The 20577-nt window shown below is 42.2% G+C and overlaps 1 protein-coding gene across 13 annotated transcripts in view; it reads left to right on the top strand.

The window, feature by feature from the left end:
* magi2a (membrane associated guanylate kinase, WW and PDZ domain containing 2a) overlaps nt 1-20577 on the top strand; it is a 959248-nt gene that overhangs the window by 669787 nt on the left and 268884 nt on the right. For 12 of the 13 annotated variants that reach the window (XM_078553297.1, XM_078553298.1, XM_078553288.1 and 9 more), the window contains one exon: nt 13751-13972. The exons of the other annotated variant lie outside the window; for it this stretch is intronic. In XM_078553297.1, the coding sequence (XP_078409423.1) occupies nt 13751-13972 (222 nt within the window). The remainder of the gene's footprint in view (nt 1-13750; nt 13973-20577) is intronic. 13 annotated transcript variants of the gene reach the window in all.

Below are 20577 nucleotides of genomic sequence, written 5' to 3'. Positions count from 1 at the left end.
AACATCCAAAAAGTGTTCCATGGACGCATCACTGAATTGGGGGGCTGCAGTCTTCTTCCATCTCAGGGCCATGTCTTCTGTGCAGCAGCCAGCATGAGGATGCTGCAAGGTGACGATGTGACAGGTGATTGAGAGGCCGCCCGCCAGTGACCTGGTGTGTTTCCCGGGACTGCATGTCTAATGAGTTGGGATTGGGACGATACAGCGTAAAAAGCCGCCACTGTGGCCGGCGGGTAAAATGTTCTTTTTCCTGCACTTATTGCAAAGCTGGGACGATTCTGCCCAATGATACTGATATGTACTATGGCCTCTGGCAGTTCATCCTTCCCCATCAGAATGTTCTGCCGCCGCTCAGTGACTTCCTGGACCCTGGCACCAGGGAGGCAATATACCTTCCTGAAATTACACCGGCAACCGCAGAAACAATTGTCTGCTCTCCTAATACTAGAATCACCTTTCTGTATTGCTTTCCCAATCTTCCTCATCGCCCAACCCTGCATAGCTGAACTATCCATGATACCAGGGCTTGGCTCTGGCTATACTCCCAGAGGAACCATTATCGTCACCAGTTTTCAAACCAGATATCAGTTAGAGAGCGAAATACACACAAGAGGATGAGTGTTTCACTAAGTCAAATTTATTTTCCTCAACTTAGTTAAGAGTCTAATAAGTAAGGGCAGGTAGGGCACCTCAGTCCTGTAAAATGTGTATCCTGTTCTGTGTCAGAACTCCAGGACGTTTTGTGTCCCACACAACTACAGGAAACAGAAGGCTTCATCAGCTCAAGCTCCTGGTGTCAGAACTTCAGCAGCAGCTGGCATCACTCCGGCACATCTGCGAGGTTGGGGGTATGTGGATAGCATGTTTCTGGAGATGGTCATCCTGCAGTTTAAGAGTGTGCAAGCAGAGAGGGAATGGGTGACCATCAAATCATACAGAAGGAATCTTTAATGGGATGGCCCTCTTCTTTAAACTGTGTCCCTTAGCTCTAGATTTCCCCATGAGAGGAAACATCCTCTCAGCATTTAGCCTGTCAAGCCTCTTCAGAATCTTATATGTTTTGATGAGATCACCTCTCATTCTTCTAAATTCCAATGACTATAGATCCAACTTGCTCACCATTTCCTCATAAGACAACTCTCTTCATCCCAGGAATCTGCCTAGTGAACTGAACTGCTTCCCTGAACTGCTTCCAATGCAAGTATATCCTTCCTTATATGTATGGATCTGTGCTTGGAGTCCCTCCAGAAATTGTGTGCCTTGCTGTGCTGATTGGCATGGGCAGCAGCAGTCAGGGCTGCCCGGCAGGTAACAGCAAGGGCGCTGGCAGACTGTCAATGCATGGAGTACAAATGCTGTCATCCTGAGAGAGGACATCAGGCTTATGCATCATGGGGCACTGCCACTCCCCCGGCATGACACCTCAACAACCCTAGCAATCTACTGGAACACTGATTACCAGACTGCTTTGAGAGCCTGTAAACACCCTTGAGCGCTAATATCTGTAGCCATGATGGCAGCAAGTATGAATCTCAAGACCCCAGTTTGAGCTTCCACTGCAACAATCTGAGATGTTAGGTGGCTGTTGCCTGTACTGCAATGGAATTTGAGGCATTGGTCACCAAACACTGCACCACTGTTGGATCCGCAAATGTCGTCATGGAGGTGGCCTCCACTTCCATGCCGGAAAGGATGGTCTTCAAGCTCTGTGCAAAGCTTTGTGCCACGTTAGAAGTGGACCCCTCTATGTTCTTTGTCAGTGACAACTGGCTCAGTGGTAGACCTACCAATGCACCAAGCATCTCTGTGTGCATACCCATCAGCCTTTTCCTGTATACCACCCCATCAGAGCCCTCATCTGATCCTCTGCAGTAGAACTCATTTGTGGCCCTGCCCTCTAGTCAGCTAGCGCACACGCTGTCATTTTTTGCCCCATCCTGGCTCTTGTGCTTAGTGACTCGCCATGTGCTGATCCTGCCTCTATACTACCCTCTAAAGTATGCACAGTGCAATATCTGAGCTGGTGTCTTCAAGTGTCAGACAAAGCGATGGTGATTCTTCATAAAACTTCTGATGTTATCCACACCCTTCATCGTGAGGCTGCACTGACTGGCCAGCCAAGTGGTAGATCTTGTGTATCTGACAGCATAATTGCAGAAAGAGAGAGTTAGGATTGGGAAAGGGAGTTCGGTAGAAAGCAAGAGTTCTACAGTCACACCATGTACAATTTGCACTTCATGCTAAATACAGGATGAGGGTTAAGTGACATTGGAGAAGCTGCATAAGACAGGAACATAACCATCATCCTGGATGGCCTTGGCGACATCAGTTTCAACTGCCTCAGCTACTGTTGGACCAATGATTCACCACACTGTCTCCTCCAAAGAGCTCAGCAGATGCAGGTGTGCCTGTCATCTACAGGTTCTCTGCTTTTGCTTCCTGTTGGTGCGACCTTATCCCCCAAGAGAGAGAGAATACTGTCAGTGATTGTGTGGCAAGGTGGTTGAGTGATGTGTCTGCCATAACTGAATGGATAGATACAGGTATGTGAAGATGTGAGGGTGAGGCTTGGAGCATTGGTAAGTGTGGGTACGGTGAAGGATCTGAATTTTAGGGATGAGTCCTGGTTGATTCAGATTGCTGATGTTTGAGTAATGGAGATGCATTGAGCTTTGTGTGACGGTGGTGCAGTAGGTAGGAAATGGCATTTGAAAAGGTATTCAGTGACCTTGACCACTCATAAGGTCATTGAAATTTTTGCCACAAAAATTTGAGAGCTTAGAGCCTTTGCAGCTGAAGACATGGCCACAAATGGCGAAGAGATTACCACCGGGAATGCGCAAGTGGGCAGAATTAAAGGAGTGAAGATATGTTAGAAAGTTGTGGGGTTGGGGGAGATTACAGAGGTTGGAGGGGAAAGGCCTAGGAGGGATTTGAAACAAGGATGACAATTTTAAAATCAAGGCGTTGCTTAACCGGGAGCCGTTGTAGGCCAGCAAGCACAGGAGTAATGGACAAACAGGGCATCTTGTAAGTTAAGACACGAGCAGCGGAGCTTTAGATGACCTTAAATTTATAGAAGGTAGAATTTGGCAGACCATCCAGGGATGTATTAGAATAGTCAAATCTAGAGGGAATAAAGGCATCGATGAGCTGAGTTGGGGACAGAGTAGGCTGGTGTTACGGAGGTGAAAATATGAGGTCTTAATAATGGCATGCCTATATGGTTGAATGCTGGTCTTGGAGTCAAACATGACACCAAGATTGTGAACCATCTGATTCAAACTCAGTTATGAAGGAGAGGGAACAAAGTTTTTGGTGGGGACCAAAGACAATGGGCAGAATTATCCCCCCGCTGGGGGGGAAGTTGATGTGCTGGAGTGTGCAGGCGTGCTTCCGATCGGCGCCCCCAATCGGGGGTGTGGCGCCATTTTACGTAGGCGGGCCAGTTAAGGCCTGCCCAGCGTGACGTCCACAGGGAAGCACTATGCGCTCCCTGTGTGGGCGGGAGGAATCCCTAAAATCGAGAGTGCGCTCTTTCGCACATGCGCACGATAGAGCGCACTCATCTCCCTGAGGCTAAGTGCTGCCTCAGGAAGATCAGCTCTACTTTCAACAACATTAAAAATAGAGAAAAAAAAATCCCTTACATGCCCCCTCATGTGACAATGTCACATGAGTTGGAACATGTTCATAATTTCCATAACAACTTTATTAAAATTTTTAAAACCCTTCATGAAACCTCATCCCGCTGGTGGATGAGGTTTCATGTACTTTCTAGTTGCCGTTGGGGATCCTGGCCTGGCAGCCAATCTTAAGGTTGGAAGGACAGGTCCTTTAATTGCTTAATTGATCCTGTCAATGGCCTCAATTGGCCATTGACAGGTCGGCAGGCGCGCAGCTGATTTTGCTGCGCCCCTGCCTTCCTGAAAATTTAAATGGGGCGGGAGTTCCCCCTGACGTCATCCCGCGTCATTTTATGTGTCAGCATGCGGGCCCCGCCCCCACGCGCCGACGGTAAAATCCTGCCCAATGTCTTCAGTCTTCCCAATACTTAATTGTAAGAAATTTCTTCTCTTCAAACCCTAGATGTCAGACAATGGAGGGGTCAATAGGGATAGTGGTGGTGTGGTAGAGATAGGTATTGTCATCTTAAAAGATAAAAACTGACAAGATTTAGTATTTTTGGCTACAGTAAAGCAGTGGCCTTGGTCATAGGCTTGTCAATGTTCAGGGCAGCTTGAGTTGTTTGTTGATTTCTCAGTTGTTGGCTTTTTGCAAGCTATTCAGATATTTCTAGTTTTCTAGTTGTCATGCATGAGAACTTATATTAGCCAGTGACACTAAAATTAATGGATGGAATCTTATGGGTTGTGAATCAGGCATGTTGACCTCCATGTTTGAACTCCCAAAATGCACTCCTGTCAAAATAAGCTCTGAGTCAGGACTACTAAATCATAAAATTTACCATTAAATGTTTCAGTCACATATATCCAGTCAGTTACGATATAGATTTTCTGTCATTTAATAGTACTATACATTTTATAACTACAGTACAAAGGCAGCTGATGATATCAAATAGTGCAGACCAAAGTAGCGCACAAGCTTTGCCACTGGTTTGTTAAAACTGGCACAGAGGTTCTGTTTTAGTATTTTCTACATAGCGTCTACCAAGATTAATGAATATATAACTGTGGGTTCTGTCTTGGTACCGCCTCTAAAGTTTCTGTTCACTATAGGTACAGCTTCAACCTACCTTCAACTTCCATTTGAAAATCATTTAACTCTGAAGTTAGAGATTAAACATTTCATTTTATAATCTATGATTTATTCTTCTTTACAAGTGACTTAAAGACAATAATAAGATCTGTATTGCTGAAAAAAGAGACGTCTAAGCTTTTCGTCTTATAATCATCAGGACACTCGCAAGAATACCAATATAAGGAGGAAAACAACAATTTATACTGGATGTGAAGAGAGTGCTGATTGGTTAGCAAATGGCTTTGCCATGGAGAATGCACCACTGATGGTGACTGACAGTTAACTGCCAAACATTGTTTGAAATTTAAACCAGGCAGCTTGATTGGGCAAGGCATTGCCCTGAGGAATGAGTCAGCGAATGGCTATCACTTATTTTGTTTAGCTGAAACAGGCGCAGTGTATTTACAAGTTCTTTCTGTCTGCAAAGATCAGGACCCTGTGTATTAATATATGTAGCTTCTAGTACACGCAAATGCGCCACATTGCAAGCCCGACTGACAATCTTAAATCGGCTGTCAGTGTATTTTTTAGCACATTGAGGATTATTTAGCAATTGTTGACCAATCGCGGAATCACATCTAATGTTGGACACTGTGTTTTGAGTTTTGCAAGCATGGGTTGGTTGAGTACAGTCTGTACCCTGTCTATTGTGAACAGCAGCTGAGACATGCTGTTTGATATGATCCGCCAGTCTTTGGGACATACCTGGCATCACACTGGCACTGAAATTCATACACCACATTACTCATTTGTGTGATAGGCAGAACATCTTTTTGGCTTGATGGCAGTGTCCTGTTAGTGGTGAATACCACTTGTGTTGCTACTGCATAGTAGCAGTGTGAAACAACTAGCTTCACCTGTTGCTCAAATTTTTGAGATACCTTGCCCTTCCAGGGTAATCTGAGGTAGACTGGGCATTTTTCAGGGCCGAAAGTGATGGCCTGTTTGCGTGACATACAGCGCAAAATGACCTGATAAGGGTAGCCATTATCCTGCAGGATTCCTTTGATGCACATATTTCAGCATTAAGCTTGCACTGTGAGCAAATGGCTTGGGGCCCTATTTACAAGGCTGCTGATAAGACCAATCTTATAGCATGTGGAACTGTAAGAATTCCAACGTGTATATTGACTAGTGAAGGTAGGCTTGCAGTAGACCGTGGTAGGGAATCCCCTGGCAGATTTGTGGGCATTTAACCATGATAGTATTTGGTTAGTTCTCAGCTTCATCTCCTTGCACACATCACTGGGGATAATAAATGCATGTTTTCTTGTTATTGTTTAATTAATTGATCCGTCACTAGGATCACAAGCATTCAATAATCCTGTGTATTCCATGTGAAAAATAATTTGAATCTCAGTATATTCCAGAAAATAGTTCTAAGAATTAAGAGTACTGTTTGATATGAAGTTGTTTTCATGGATGGCCACCTCAGTTACAAGTTCACATGTATAGCCAGTGTTATGACCGATGCAGTTGGTAAAGCGGAGTTATTTAAAAATCCCAGAGGGAAATTCTAAACAAGTATCATAATCTATAATTTTAAGTGTTAGGTTTGAGATGCGACTCTAAATTCAGGAATCAGACCACCAGTTCTCGAGGTTTTACATTAAACTAAATGAAACATTTTATTAATTTACACAGGTTAAAATATATATACACATGGCTACAAGTTACTACTATCATAACTTTTAACAAATTCTCAAACTAATCTCCATTAAGGCAACAGTAACCCATAGACTTAACCAAACACCAGGCAAAGCATTTTCACCTTACAAATTCAAAATGAGGTTCTTTTCACTTTGATTCCTGTGGAGCCAGTTGGAGGCTTGCAGCTGCCTTTTGATCTTACATTGCCTCTGCTCTGCACACCCAAAACAGTTGTCTTTTTATGCCTACCACGGCCCATTGAATGTTAATTCTCATTGTATCAATAACCTCTGAACTAAACCTCTCTAACAATAAAACCCCTTTCATAGTACCAATTTTATTAGTAATATAAACATATTGCTTGATAGCTGCTACATAGGTGTCCATTTTCACCCTACTTCTTGAATGACTATTCAAAAAATGCAAATGCATGCTATCTCTCTCACATATCAAAACTAGTACACATCAAAGCACCCAATCTAGTTGTCTTTAATCCAATTAAGACACGCCCACAGACTAAAGCTCTACTTTAAAAGGAAAATATTTTCCAAAATATTATATACATTAATAGCTTCATGACACCAGCAACTTTCACAAGATGTCTCAACTTTATTCCTCATTTCTGCTAAACTTATGGGCAGAATTTTGCCCTAGGTTGGTGGGCGGGCCCCACCAGCTCGGTGGCGGGCGGGCAGCCGAACTCCACCGCTGAAGCGGGCCCCGCCGCCATTTTAACTGGGCGGGCCAATTAAGGCCCGCCACAGCGGTCTGCCCGACAGGATGCGCTATGCGCTTCCTGTGCGGGGTGGAGGGATTCCCCAACTTCAAAGTGCACTCTTTGCGCATGTGCGCGAAAGAGCGCACTACTCCCTGAGACTAAGTGCTGTCTCAGGGAGATCACTGAAAGTGTCAAAATAGAAAAATAAAAAACATATTAACATGTCCCCCTCATGTGACAATGTCACACGAGATGGGACATGTTAATAAATCTCACATAAAGTTTATTTTTAAATTGTTAAAACGGACATGAAACCTCATCCCACCAGTGGATGAGGTTTCATGTTTTATCAGAAGCCCGCTGGGGCTCCTGGCCTGCCACCCAGCCTTAAGGTTGGATGGGCAGGTCTTTAATTACCTTAATTATCTTGTCAATGGCCTCAATTGGCCATTGACAGGTCGGTGGGCGGACAGCTGATTTTGCTGTCCGCCCGCCTTCCTGAATATTTAAATGGAGCGGGCCCCACCCCCAAATCGCTGATGGGAAAATTCAAGCCTGTAGGTTGCAAGTCTGGTTTAACATCCTATTCATAAAAATACTAACGTCAACAAAAATTTTAAATGCGCCAACTCTGGTGATGATATTGCATTGTGAAAAAAAATCTCATACATCAGGTCCAATAAAAATGTAGACAAAACAAAACCTCCTTAGTAGCAGTGAACTCTAGAATGCAATAGCACTCTTAATACTGGGTGTTGCTTAGACAACATATTTCCTTCATTAATACAAAGTTTGCTGAGGTCCGGCCTAAGACACATGGGCCAGAATTTTGGGCTCAGCAAGCAGGAGTGGGGCCCACTCACCGAGGCGTAAAATGATGCGGGGTGATGTCAGGCGTGCGTCCCAACATCACCGCGCGTCATTTAGATTTTTAGATCGGCAGGCGCGCAGCCAACTTGGCTGTGCACCCGCCGACCTGTCAAAGGCCTATCAAAGCCATTTAAAAACTAATTAAACTAATAAACTGAGCTGCCCATCCAACCTTAAGGTTGGCGGGCAGGCAAAGAGCCCAGGCGGCCTTCGCATTTATCATGGAACCTCATCCACGGGCGGGATGAGGTTTCATGAAGTGTTTATAAATTGAATAAAAATTTTTATAAGAATTCATTGACATGTCCCAGCTCATGTGACACTGTCACACGAGGGGACATGTCTCAAAAGTTTTTCTTTTCTTTATTTAAAATTTTAAAACTGAAAGGTGCCTCAGGTAGATTTCTGCGCTCTTTCGCGTGCATGCGCAAAAGAGCACAGGCCCCGACTCAGGGAATCCGCCACCGGCACAGGGAGCACTCAGTGTGCCCGGGCACGCGTCATGCTGGGCGGGCCTTAATTGGCCCACCCACGTAAAATGGCGGCACGCACCCGTTCGGGGGCGTCAATCGGGTCCACACATTGGTGACATTCACCAATGCCACACTTAAAAATTTAACAACATACGGTAGTACAAGTCTGACAGGTTGCACCTGAACCGAAACGGGACCAACATCCTTGTGGGAGGGGGGTTTTTTAATGCAGTTGGTGGGGAGTTAAACTAATTTGGCAGCGGGATGAGATACGGAGTGGAGGTATAGTAGGGGGTGATGTACAAACAAGTATAGAAGAAAAACCAAGTCAACCTGGAAGGTAGGACATATGTAGTCAAGTTAAGGCACAAGGGAGCATGGCAAGGCTAAATGGCATTCATTTAGAGTCTTGCTTGTTATCATGGAGACATGGTTGAGAGAGGAGCAGGACTGGCAGTTAAATGTTCTGGGGTATAGAATCTTCAAGCGAGACGTGGGGGGACGTGTAAAAGAGGAGGTGGTGTTGCAATATTGATCAAGTTGTCAATTATTGCAATAAGGAGGGATATTTTAGAAGGTTCCTCAAATGAGGCCATATGGGTAGAACTTAAAAACAAAAAGGGGGCAATCACATTGCTTAGAGTGTACTGTAGACCCCCAAACAGGGAGAGATAGAAGGGCAGATATGTAGGCAAATCTCAGAGAAGTGTAAAAATAATAGGGTAATAATTGTAGGATATTTCAACTTCCCCAATATTAACTGGGATAGACAAAGTGTGAAAGGCTTAGAGGGAGCGGAATTCTTAAAATATATCCAGGAGAACTTTTTAAGCCAGCATGTAGAAAGTCCTACGAGAGAGGGGGCGATGCTAGACCTAGTTTTAGGGAACAAACCAGGGCAAGTGGTAGAAGTATCAGAGGGGGAGCATTTTGGTGTTAGTGACCATAACTCAGTAAGATTTAAGGTAGTTATGGAAAAGGACAAAGGTGGAACACAAATAAAGGTTCTGAATTTGGGTAAGGCCAATTTTAATATGATAAGACAGGACCTGGCCAAAGTGGACTGGGAGCAGCTACTTGTAGGAAAATCCAGGGCCAACATGTTCCCGTAAAGGTGAAGGGTCGGACCAACAAGTCCAGAGAACCCTGGATGTTGAGGAATGTACAGGATTGGATAAGGAAAAAAAGGGAAGCTTATGGTAGATATCAAGGGCTCAAAACAGCGGAAGCCCTACAAGAGTGTAGAAAGTGCAGGGGGTTACTTAAAAAAGAAATTAGGAGAATGAAGAGCGGGCATGAAAAAACACCGGTGAGTAAAATAAAGGAAAACCCAAAGGCATTTTATAAGTATATTAGAGGCACGAGGATAACCAGGGAAAGAGTAAGGCCCATTAGGGCCCAAAGTGGCAATCTGTGTGAGGAGCAGAAGATGTAGGTGAAGTTTTAAATGAGTACTTTGATTCTGTATTCACTATAGAGAAGGATGATGTAGGTATAGAAATCAGGGATGGGGACTGTGATATACTTGAACAAATTAGCATTGAGAGGGAGGAGATACTAGCGGCTTTAGTGGGCTTAAAAGTGGATAAATCCCCAGGCTCAGATGAGATGTATCCCAGGCTGCTGTGGGAGGCAAGGGAGGAGATTGCAGGGGCCCTGACATTAATTTTCAAATCCTGTCTGGCCACAGGAGAGGTGCCAGGGGACTAGAGGACAGCTAATGTGGTACCATTATTCAAGAGGGTGGTAGGGATAAACTAGGGAACAATTGGCCAGTGACTGTAACATCCATGGTAGGGAAACTTTTGGAAAAAATTCTGAGGGACAGAATTAATCTCCACTTGGAGAGGCAAGGATTAATCAAGGATAGTCAGCATAGCTTTCTCAGGGGAAGATCATGTCTAACGAATTTGATTGAATTGTTCGAGGAGGTGACTAGGTGTGTAGATGAGGGTAGTGCAGTTGATGTAGTCTACATGGACTTCAGTAAGGCATTTGACAAGGTCTCACATGGGAGACTGGTCAAGAAGGTAAGAGCCCATGGGATCCAGGGCAATTTGGCAAATTGGATTCAAAATTTGTCTAGTGGCAGGAGGTAGAGGATGATGGTCAAAGGTTGTTTTTGCAACTGGAAGCCTGTCTCCAGTGGTTCACCGCAGGGCCTGGTGTTGGGTCCCTTACAATTTGTAGTGTTACATTAATGATCTAGACATGAATGTAGGAGGTATGATCAGTAAGTTCGCAGATGACACGAAAATTGGTGGTGTAGTAAATATCGAGGAGAAAAGCCTTAAACTACAGGATGATATAGGTAGGCTGGTCAGATGGGCAGAACAGCAACAAATGGAATTTAATCCTGAAAAGTGTGAGGTGATGCATTTTGGGAAGACTAACAAGGCAAGGGAGTACACGATGAATGGTAGGACCCTAGGAAGTACAGAGGATCAGAGGGACCTTGGTGTGCATGTCCTTAGATCCTTGAAGGCAGCAAGGACAGGTAGATAAGGTGGTTAAGAAGGCATATGGGATACCTGCCTTTATAAGTCAAGGCATTGAATACAAGAGCAGGGAAGTTATGATGGAGCTGTATAAAGTGTTAGTTAGGCCACATCTGCAGTACTGTATGCAGTTCTGGTCGCCACACTATAGGAAGGATGTGATTGCACTGGGGAGGGTGCAGAGAAGATTAATCAGGATGTTGCCTGGGCAGGAGGGTTTCAGCCATGAAGAGAGACTAGAGAGGCTGGGGTTGTTTTACTTAAGGCAGAGAAGGCTGAGGTGGGACCTGATTGAGGTGTATAAAGTTATGAGGGGCACAGATAGGGTAGATGGGAAGAAACCTTCCCCCTTAGTGGAGGGGGCAATAACAAGGGGTCATAGATTTAAGGTAAGGGGAAGGAGGTTTACAAGGAATTTGAGGAAAGATTTTTTCACGCGGGGGGGGGAGTATCTGGAACTCACTGTCTGAAAGGGTGGTAGAGGTGGGAACCCTCACGATATTTAAGAAGTATTTAGATGGATATTTGAAACGCCAAAGCACACAAGGCTACGGGCCAAGTGCTGGAAAATGGAATTAGAGTAGATAGGGGTTTGATGACCGGCGTGGACACAATGGGCTGAAGGGCCTCTTTGAGTGCTGTAAAACTCTTTGACTATGACTCTATGGCCAGTAACATACAAGTGGTGGGATGAGGCACATGGCTTCAATTTCTCACATGGTGAGCTGCTGATTTAAAATGTGCCATCATCGTGCATCTCCAAAGTACTGGATAAGAGTATCATAAAGAAAGCTATTATGATGTGGCAGGTGATATATGCTAGGTGGACCAAATCCACAAGGGAAACTTGGCCACACTATCACAACAGTTTTACAATTTTTATTTATTATGAGAAGATTTGTGCACTGAATTCAAAAGTAATGAGTCCACTAACAACTTTAGAGGTTTTAAAAATTAAGTTAAAACATTTAAACACATACATAAGATTACAGTTACTTAATGCTGTTAATTGTGTTCAAATACCAAAATTGCTAATTAACCTAGCTCCTAACTACACACCCCCTTTAAGGCAACAGTCCAAAATAGATTTTAAATGTAAATAAGCACTCCAACAAGTTTACCACAGCACCCATTCGATGGTGGAGTTCCAAAGACTTTTAACACAACTTTAGTTACTGAACACAGCAGACTTCTACTTAAGTGGCTAGAGGCTTTTCCCCAAGGTTGCTTTACATGGTGTACCTTTCAAGATGTTACACGGCCGCCCCCACATAGCCTTCCATCTTTCTTTATATATGTTTCTCTCTCTTTAATGTGCAAAATCCCATTTTTATACATGTTTTTGGAAATTTACTTTTTCCAAAATATAAAAATCTTTCATATTGTCAATATAGCCCTTTTTCCTTTTGGGAAAAATTAACGTAATAACCTTGCCCTATTCATCTTGTTAGTTGTAAACATCCTACCATCCTTTGGAAAATCAAACGACTCTCCATTTATCTTAAAATGCCAATTTCATTCACACCTTATCTACTGACTCTTATACTCTAACTCACTCATTAGCATTTCAAATACCCTTTTTACACCTGACTTCTGATAATTTGAACCTTGCAGTCTGCCTAACTCTAATTCAATTAAATCAGTCACACAGAAGAACCATTCCAAACTCACACCCATAAACATGCAATAAGATTATGAAAAATATAATAGTTTCGTGACAAAGCAGATAAATTGTAAATGGTATTTGAACACAATCTATCTAAGATCACATTTCAGCATGTCACTGAGAAAGTCCTGGAGTGTCAGAAATGCTGTTTTTTCTTCTGGATGGGAAATTAAGCTGGGTCTCCATCTGCAGACCTGGGTAAAAGTTCCATTGTCAAAGCTGCACCAATCAAAGAAAGTATATGAGGGTTCTTACAGAGCTCTGGCAGACATTTATCCCACAACCAACAATACTAAATAGATTTACTGGTTGTTTATCTTACTGGTATCTTTCAACCTTTTCAATGTGCAAATTAGCAACTACATTTGCCTACATAACAACAGTGACAAAAATTCAAATGTAATTAATCATGCAAAAGCCCTTTGGGGCATCTTGATGACATGATAAACGTTATATAAATGCAAGTCCTTCCTTTATTACTAAAATTGGGAGAAGTGTAAATAATGACACTATACATTCAGATTCAAAGACAATTGGACCTTTAACAAAACTCAGTTCCAGATACAGTTCCATTTATGAATATAACAATTTTTATAAGAACCAGAAATCAAAAGATTGAGTATATTTTAAATGGAACTGTCATATAGCATGCTACGCATAATGAAACCTAGGGTTGCCTCAAGCTAACTAATGGCCCAATGGCTGTTAAATGACTGCGGAGTAAGCCAGCCAGTTGCAGATGGGCTCGCGCCCACGACCTTTATGCCAGGCATAAAATTCAGCCTTCAGTTAATGTACTAAAAACCCTAACAATTTCTCCCAACTTACCAATCTCAAAATGTGAATAACAGCAGAACAATGAATTTCTAATGAGTAATTTGTTCTTAATAAGACCCTTATAAAAAAAAGCAAAATTTTTCTTGAGAAATATGCAGTGTTAAATTGATTATCATTGGTCCAGTAAGAATTGCACTGTGAAATAGGTAGACTAGTTATAATATCATTTTTCCTAGACATTCTCATTTCTATTGGTTTCATATTACAGAGATTTGACGTATCTATCCACATCTTTGAAATGTAATGCTAACTAGGAATTTACTATTGTCTATTGCAGACAATTACTATGGCACTCCAAAACCCCCGGCACATCCAACTCCACTGCTGCTAAATGTGACTGATCAAATTTTGCCTGGTGCTAGACCTAGTGCTGAGGGCAAAAGGAAAAGAAACAAGTCAGTAAGTAACATGGAGAAAGCTGGAATTGCCCCTCCTGAAGAAGAGGAGGAAGAAGAGGAGAGGCCTGTTGTCAGTGGAAATGGAGCCACGATAACACCAGGTCTGTATAGCAATGGATGCAAAATATTAAGTAGGACATTAATGTTTTAGTTGGAGGTGGGGGGCAATATTAATATTTCTAAGGACTCATTGCACTGTCATATATTTCATGAGATTTTGGGCCAGAATTTGCTGTGAGCACCGTTCATTCAACTTGCACTTGCCTATAGGTTTTACATGAATGTTGCACAGCAAGCTGCTGTCAGCAGGACATCCAAATGGCGTGGTGCCCTTTAAAGGGAATCTGGGACCTGCGTGAACAGGACAGGCATCTTAACCAGTCAAATTGAAGAATCATTAATAAGCATTGCAGAGTCTGAACCTGGAAGTATAAGTTAGAACAATGAATTTAATGTGAAATCAAGTACAGAAAGAGAAATGAAAAGAGAGAGAGAGAAAAAAAAACATTGGATTGAGAGGATTGGATTAAAAGAAACAGAAAAAAAGTTATTTAATTTTATTTTTCATTTTTTTAAAACTCCAACAATAATTAAAACCTGTAGGAATGAGACTGCATACTTTTCAATGTCAGCACGGTTGTTTGACAATATTTAGAAGTCACACAACATTAAATGGGTACTTAGATGTGATTGACTTGGCTTAACATTTTGTAGCTTGCTTATCCATATCTACAATGTCAGTACAGGAACTTCATGTTGTTAAATACCAGGAGCCAGATGGTGAGATGCCATTTTCACACAGCTTATGGAGGAGCCATATATCCAGGACAGCAACTTCTGGATTATCACATTTAATTGCGTATGTGCGCTCGCCAGAAGTTTTGTCCAAGTTGCCTGTAAAAAAGAGTGCCATTAGCCTCAGTTTTATTTTCACAGCAATATCTGGCCTCTTATGTTAACTTTAATTGATTTTGATCAAGAATAAGACTTTATATTATCAAATACAAGGTTCATTTCACAATTGGATGTGGTAAAATTTCTGTTTGCCTTGATTCTCACCAGTAAACAATTTGTCTCCTCAATAATATAAACAGCATGGTTTTCAGTAGTTCTCATTTCTTTGTATTTTATTCTTTTGTCAAACTGATGTATGGGAGCAAGTAATGATGGAGACTGAGAAAGAAACTTGGATTTATTGTTATGGATATTTACCTTTATTAACTTTTTGACACTTTTATTTAATTTTTGTAAGACAAGAACATAATGGGCCTTAACTTACGAGCTTCCCAGCGTCAGATTGCAGGGGTACACCAAAGATGTGCTGGGGAATTCCCTTCGAACCTTCCCAGGTAAAGTTTGCATTGCAATTGCCCAGAAGGGCAAACATGCCCTGGGCAATTGCCCTGCACTGGGAACCAACTGAAAATGCGATTTAAATCAGGCTGAGGAAAAAAAATCAGGTAAGAAATTGGGCACAGAGTTGCAATCCAATGCTGATTGCCTCTCCGAGGAAGTTCAGGCCCTATATTTGCACAAATAGCAATTTGGATGGATTACAAAGTTTTCCTGAAATAAGCAGTTTTTTTACAAAATTATTGCAGTTTCAGCTTTAAAAGGGTATTCCTTCATATCTGTTAAGATAAAGGGAAATTAACATTTATTTTGATGAATAATACATTCAATAACTTGTTGACATGCCAAATCCTCAGGCCAGCATCATTTGTGTGTAGAGAAATTCACCTCATGACCATGAGTGCTAACATGTTCTTCCTCTATTTACCTGCTGACATTATTGTTGACAAATTTCCGATTAAAGTTGTTCCCAGGTGGGAAATACTATTCAAATTACTTGAATGCAACAATGTTTTGCAGCCTGGTGCAACACTTAATTATTCTAGCTGGAATCATAAATTAATACTGCATGACATACTACTTCAACAGACATAATGAATGACCCTGAAAGATGGTTTGAACAAACTTCATTTAAGTACACTTATGCATATTTAGTATAGAAGCATCACAAACCTTCAGGAATAAATACAGGCCCTTCCAATTTTCTGTCCTTTCCTAATCCCCCATTGTAAACAAGAATGGATGCAGTGGCTGAAGCAATCTTCAGTAAGTACTTTCTCAAAGTGTACTTGAATGATAATAGTATAACAGGAGTTGCTTCTGTGCTGCTTTACTCAATGGAATATCTGGCAATGTTGGTTGCAAGGAAAGGTGAATTTTATTTGAGATACTATAAACATAGTAAGAGTATAACATGATTTGAGTGGCAAACTAGTCATGCTACACTTCGGTGTATCAATGTGTTAAGTGTTATGTACATGGTCAAACCCAAAATTCAAAACAAATTGAACTCTCACTCTCAACTATACTGTACAAAGAACGAGAATATCTTGAGGGAAGGAAGCTAGAGGATGGACAAACTGACACTTTTTCCGAGTATCTTCAAATCAGTGGTTCAACAATGGTCTAGGTGCAGATCTAGGAAACAGGTTCTCATTTCCATCTGCTTAACCGAAAGGTCCAAATAAAAATGGAAAAAAAACAGTAAATGAATGGATGTGAACATTTGTCATGTTATTTTCATGTGGTCTGCAGTAAAATTCATTGACTTACACCAATTACAAACCATTATAGAAGCTACTACTTCTTATAATGCCTTTATTACGTCATAACTATAACAAAAGGAAATTGCTCATTGTGAGTTGATTGGTTTAATAATGGATGATCCATATAATGGCATCTGCTAGGCATATTGTTCGCTAGCACCAGTCCAGTTCATGATGGCGTTTACAAACTTCCAATTTGCCTTATGAAGGTTGTTATAGCTTGGATTTATGTTCTTTCCTTTTTTATAGAGTGCTTAATTATCATTCCAGTATGTGCAAACTCTGAATATAGTTTCGACCCTTGTCAATGAACAGCTTGGCACTCGAGCAAAAAAGTTGCACCAACATTTTATTAAGAGAAAGGCCAAAAAAAATGACAGTTTCAGCAGATGCTATGTATTGTGAAACAAACTACACTGACTTAGTGGAGATGTGTTAGACTGATGTTTTAAATGGTCTAAAGGCAGTTTTTATGGGACTGGAACAAAAATTCAGTGATGGTGTCATTCCATGCTAGAGCAATTGTACAGAATGGAGCAGAAACTGTCAACCTCTTGAATATTAAAATGTAATGTGTAGACATTATGGCATCCTCCTGTTTTCAAGTAAAGTGACCCCAAAAGCTTAACTGTCCTAATTATTTTCCATTTCTAGCTAGTTTTCATAGTACACAAGTCACAATGTTGTCTACCATGACAATACCGTAAGCATAAAATAAATTTAGAAAGCAGTAAAACCAGCACAGAGAAAGTTAAAGATTTATATATGTTATATCTTGGATAATGCCCTTTCAGCAAGTATCTCCTTTGATCTAACATAGCTCTCATGAATTTCTGCTTCCGGGAGGTGTTCATAATGCTTGTATATTTATCTGTATTTGGCTGTCACTTGAAACATTTTAATACCTCTACAGTCAGCATCCCAAATGGATGACAGGTGTATGACTTGAAATGCCAGGCATGCTACAAGGGTAACAATAAGTGTCATTCTCCTACATGAAAAGTGAATTGAAAATAAATTGCTTTCTGACTGTAAGGACCACAGTTTAAGTTGAAAATACTTCTCTTTTCACTTAACTCCTGTTTTACTGACATTAGTAAATTGGAATTTTAAACATTGTGCATGTTAATAAACAAATTATATTATATAAGTTAAAAATCTTGCATTTGGCATGCATCTGTTGCAATCCCCTCTAAGGGCAAAAATTAGTGATGAATAAAAATAATTACTCTCTGTTATCCTTGCTGATTTCCTCAAATCTTTAATTATCTGAATACAATCTAATGCAAAGTAGTTTTATTCACTAGGAGATATGAAAAGCTACAAATGAAACAAGCAAACATGACAAAACCAAGCAATCAAATCCCTCGATATTTTTAATATAAAATAAGAACAGAAAATAGTGGAAATATTCAACAGGTCTGGCAGTATCTCGTGGAGAGAGAGAAACAGAGGCCGGAAGTTTCTGGCCCCGTCGCTGTCGAGCATCATGGCAGTGGTGGGGTGACAATACAGCGAGAAGGCCAAAAATCAGTTTCATGCCATCGTAAAACCAGTTTGCAATCATTGGCTCCACCCGTCAATGGCAGGCCGCATTGTCCGCCACTGCAAATCGGGAACCTAATTTCAATACTTTAGCATCTCATTATAAGCCCTACTTGCCAGCATTATCCCCCCACGTTGGATCACTGGGCATATCATGCCGACATATTTCACAACTATACATAAGCAATGTGCACCTGGCAAGCTGCACTTCACTCGGGACTTTGAGGTTTATTTGGCTATGTGGCTTCGGGCAGCACTCACGGTCATCAGCGCCAGGCTTCGCAGGCAGCACCACATCACTTTAAGGGACTCATGGGCAGGTCTCTACCTATCAGACCAGCCGTAAGGCGGGGGTGACTTTTCAACGACTACAGGGCTAGGGCTTGCTTGGGGAAGGGACAGAAGTGGCCTCAGGCAAGGGAAGAGGCTACAGGGTGAGGGCTGTACTGAGGAAGGGATGTGTATGCGAACACATGATGATCTGTGCAAGTGGCCTCAAGATCGTGAGGGCTGAGGCAACAGTCTCCAGATGAGATGAACCAGATGGAGATGTGAGGGTGTGTGTGAGAGAGTGAGTGGTGATATCCTTTGAGCTGGCAGTGAGTGAGATGTCAGTGAATGAGTGATGGGCTTGTGAGTGTATGAGTTTAGAGTGATAAGGTGGTTGCCTTACCCTTGCAGCACAGATGAGATCATTCATCATTTTCCTGCACTGGATGGCTGACCTTTTTTGTGCAGCATAGGCACTGACCAACTCTGCCACCGCCTCCCAAACCAGAATGGTGAGACTGATGGGCCTTCTGCGGCCAGAGCAGGGTAGAGGGCATCGGAGTAGTCCTCCACAGCATCCAGAAGGCGATTAGATGTTTTTCAAGATGTTGGGCAAAAATTAATACCTTCTCCCAAAGTGGGCTGGGAGAGTTGGTGGACTGTTTAATGGAGCGGGCAGATGCAGATAGAGAGCCTGTTGTGTTCCCAACACCCACCTCCAACTCCCTTCCCCCCATTAAGTCAGGGGTGTGAAGATTCTTGGGTGGCCTTGCCACCCCTAAGCTAATTGAGGCCCTTGAGGAGCCAATTAAGGGCCACTCAAGGACCTCAGCCTGCCCCCACTGGTATTTTACCAGTAGCGGGGGAGGGAAAGCACCACATCATGCGGGCAGACCACCAGGTAAACCCTGGCAGGCCTGCCTGTGCCCTCAGGGGTCCCTCCTGCTCGGTCACCCTGAGCCCAACAGACCTATGCAGCAAGGGCCGCCTTTGCGGGAAGATTCACCCCCACCCTCCCCAACACCATCACCCCCCTCAACCTTTCCCTCCCTTGACCAGAGCCTGTCTGTCTGGTCCCAGTGAGGCTCCCTCACTTACCTGTGTTCTAGGGCTCTTTGGCACCTCCTTCTCCCAAGGCCAACTGCATAACCGGCAGTGGCCCCTGCTCCTGGTGATGCTGCTGATACCGAAGTACTGCAGGCCTTAGATTTGCCAGCAGTTCTTGGAGGTGGGGCATTCATCATTTAGGTCACAGGAATCCAGGCCAACCAGGTATGTGCTTTATTGGCTTTTAATTCCATCAGTGTGCCCAGGAGTGGTTGTGATGGAGTTGCCACTGGCTCTTCAGCTGGTGGACGGGCCCACTGCCACAGCCATTACATCCAGCCCATTGACTGTATAACTTTTAGACATCTGTAATTATAGAATATTACAGCACAAAAATATAATTCAGTTTATTAGGTGTATGTGAGTGTTTATCTACGAGTCAGCCTGATTAAGCTTACTCATCTTACTTCCTTTAATATTACAAATTTTTTAAGCAACTAATTGACTTTCAAAAGAATATATGAAATCTATTTCAAAAATATTTTATTGCAGAGAATGCCATGTTTTAAACACAGGTGCATAGAATGATTTATAACTGGTCCTTTATTTCTTTTTATGCTTTATCTTAAATTTATGGTCTCAGTCACCAACAGGTGGAAACAATCACCATTTATCTCAGTGTGACTCTTCATTATTGTGAACATTTCTACTAGGTCACCAGATTTATAGACAACATCCTACACTGCACCTTTCCCACCAGCTTTATATGCTTGTTATAATGGAGTGCTCACAGTACTCTTACCTGTGGCCTAACTACAGCAATGTACAAGTTCAGTGCTATCCCTTTGATTTCATATTCCATATTCTCAGAAAACCAAGACAACCAACTCTCTTCCAAAATCGAAAACATGCATGTATCTATGTGTGTGTGTATATATATATATATAAAAGCCACCACACTGAGGATTCCTTTGGAACACTATTGACTGTACCTTTCCAGTCTAAGAACCATCCCTTTATCCCTTTGTTTTTTATCTTCAAACCATGTATCTATCCATATGGCCGCATTCACCTTAATTCTATATATGTTCATTTACATCATAAGTTTCTCAAATGGTATCTTAGAATCATGAAACCTTGAGCACAGTTGGAAGCCATTCAGCCTGTCATGCATGTGTCAGAACTGTCCAGTTTAGCTCCATATCCCAGCTTCTACTGCATAACCC

The sequence above is a fragment of the Cetorhinus maximus genome, chromosome 12 (assembly GCF_964194155.1).
Source record: "Cetorhinus maximus chromosome 12, sCetMax3.hap1.1, whole genome shotgun sequence".
NCBI lineage: Eukaryota > Metazoa > Chordata > Chondrichthyes > Lamniformes > Cetorhinidae > Cetorhinus > Cetorhinus maximus.
This window is presented reverse-complemented; position numbering and strand designations above follow the sequence as displayed.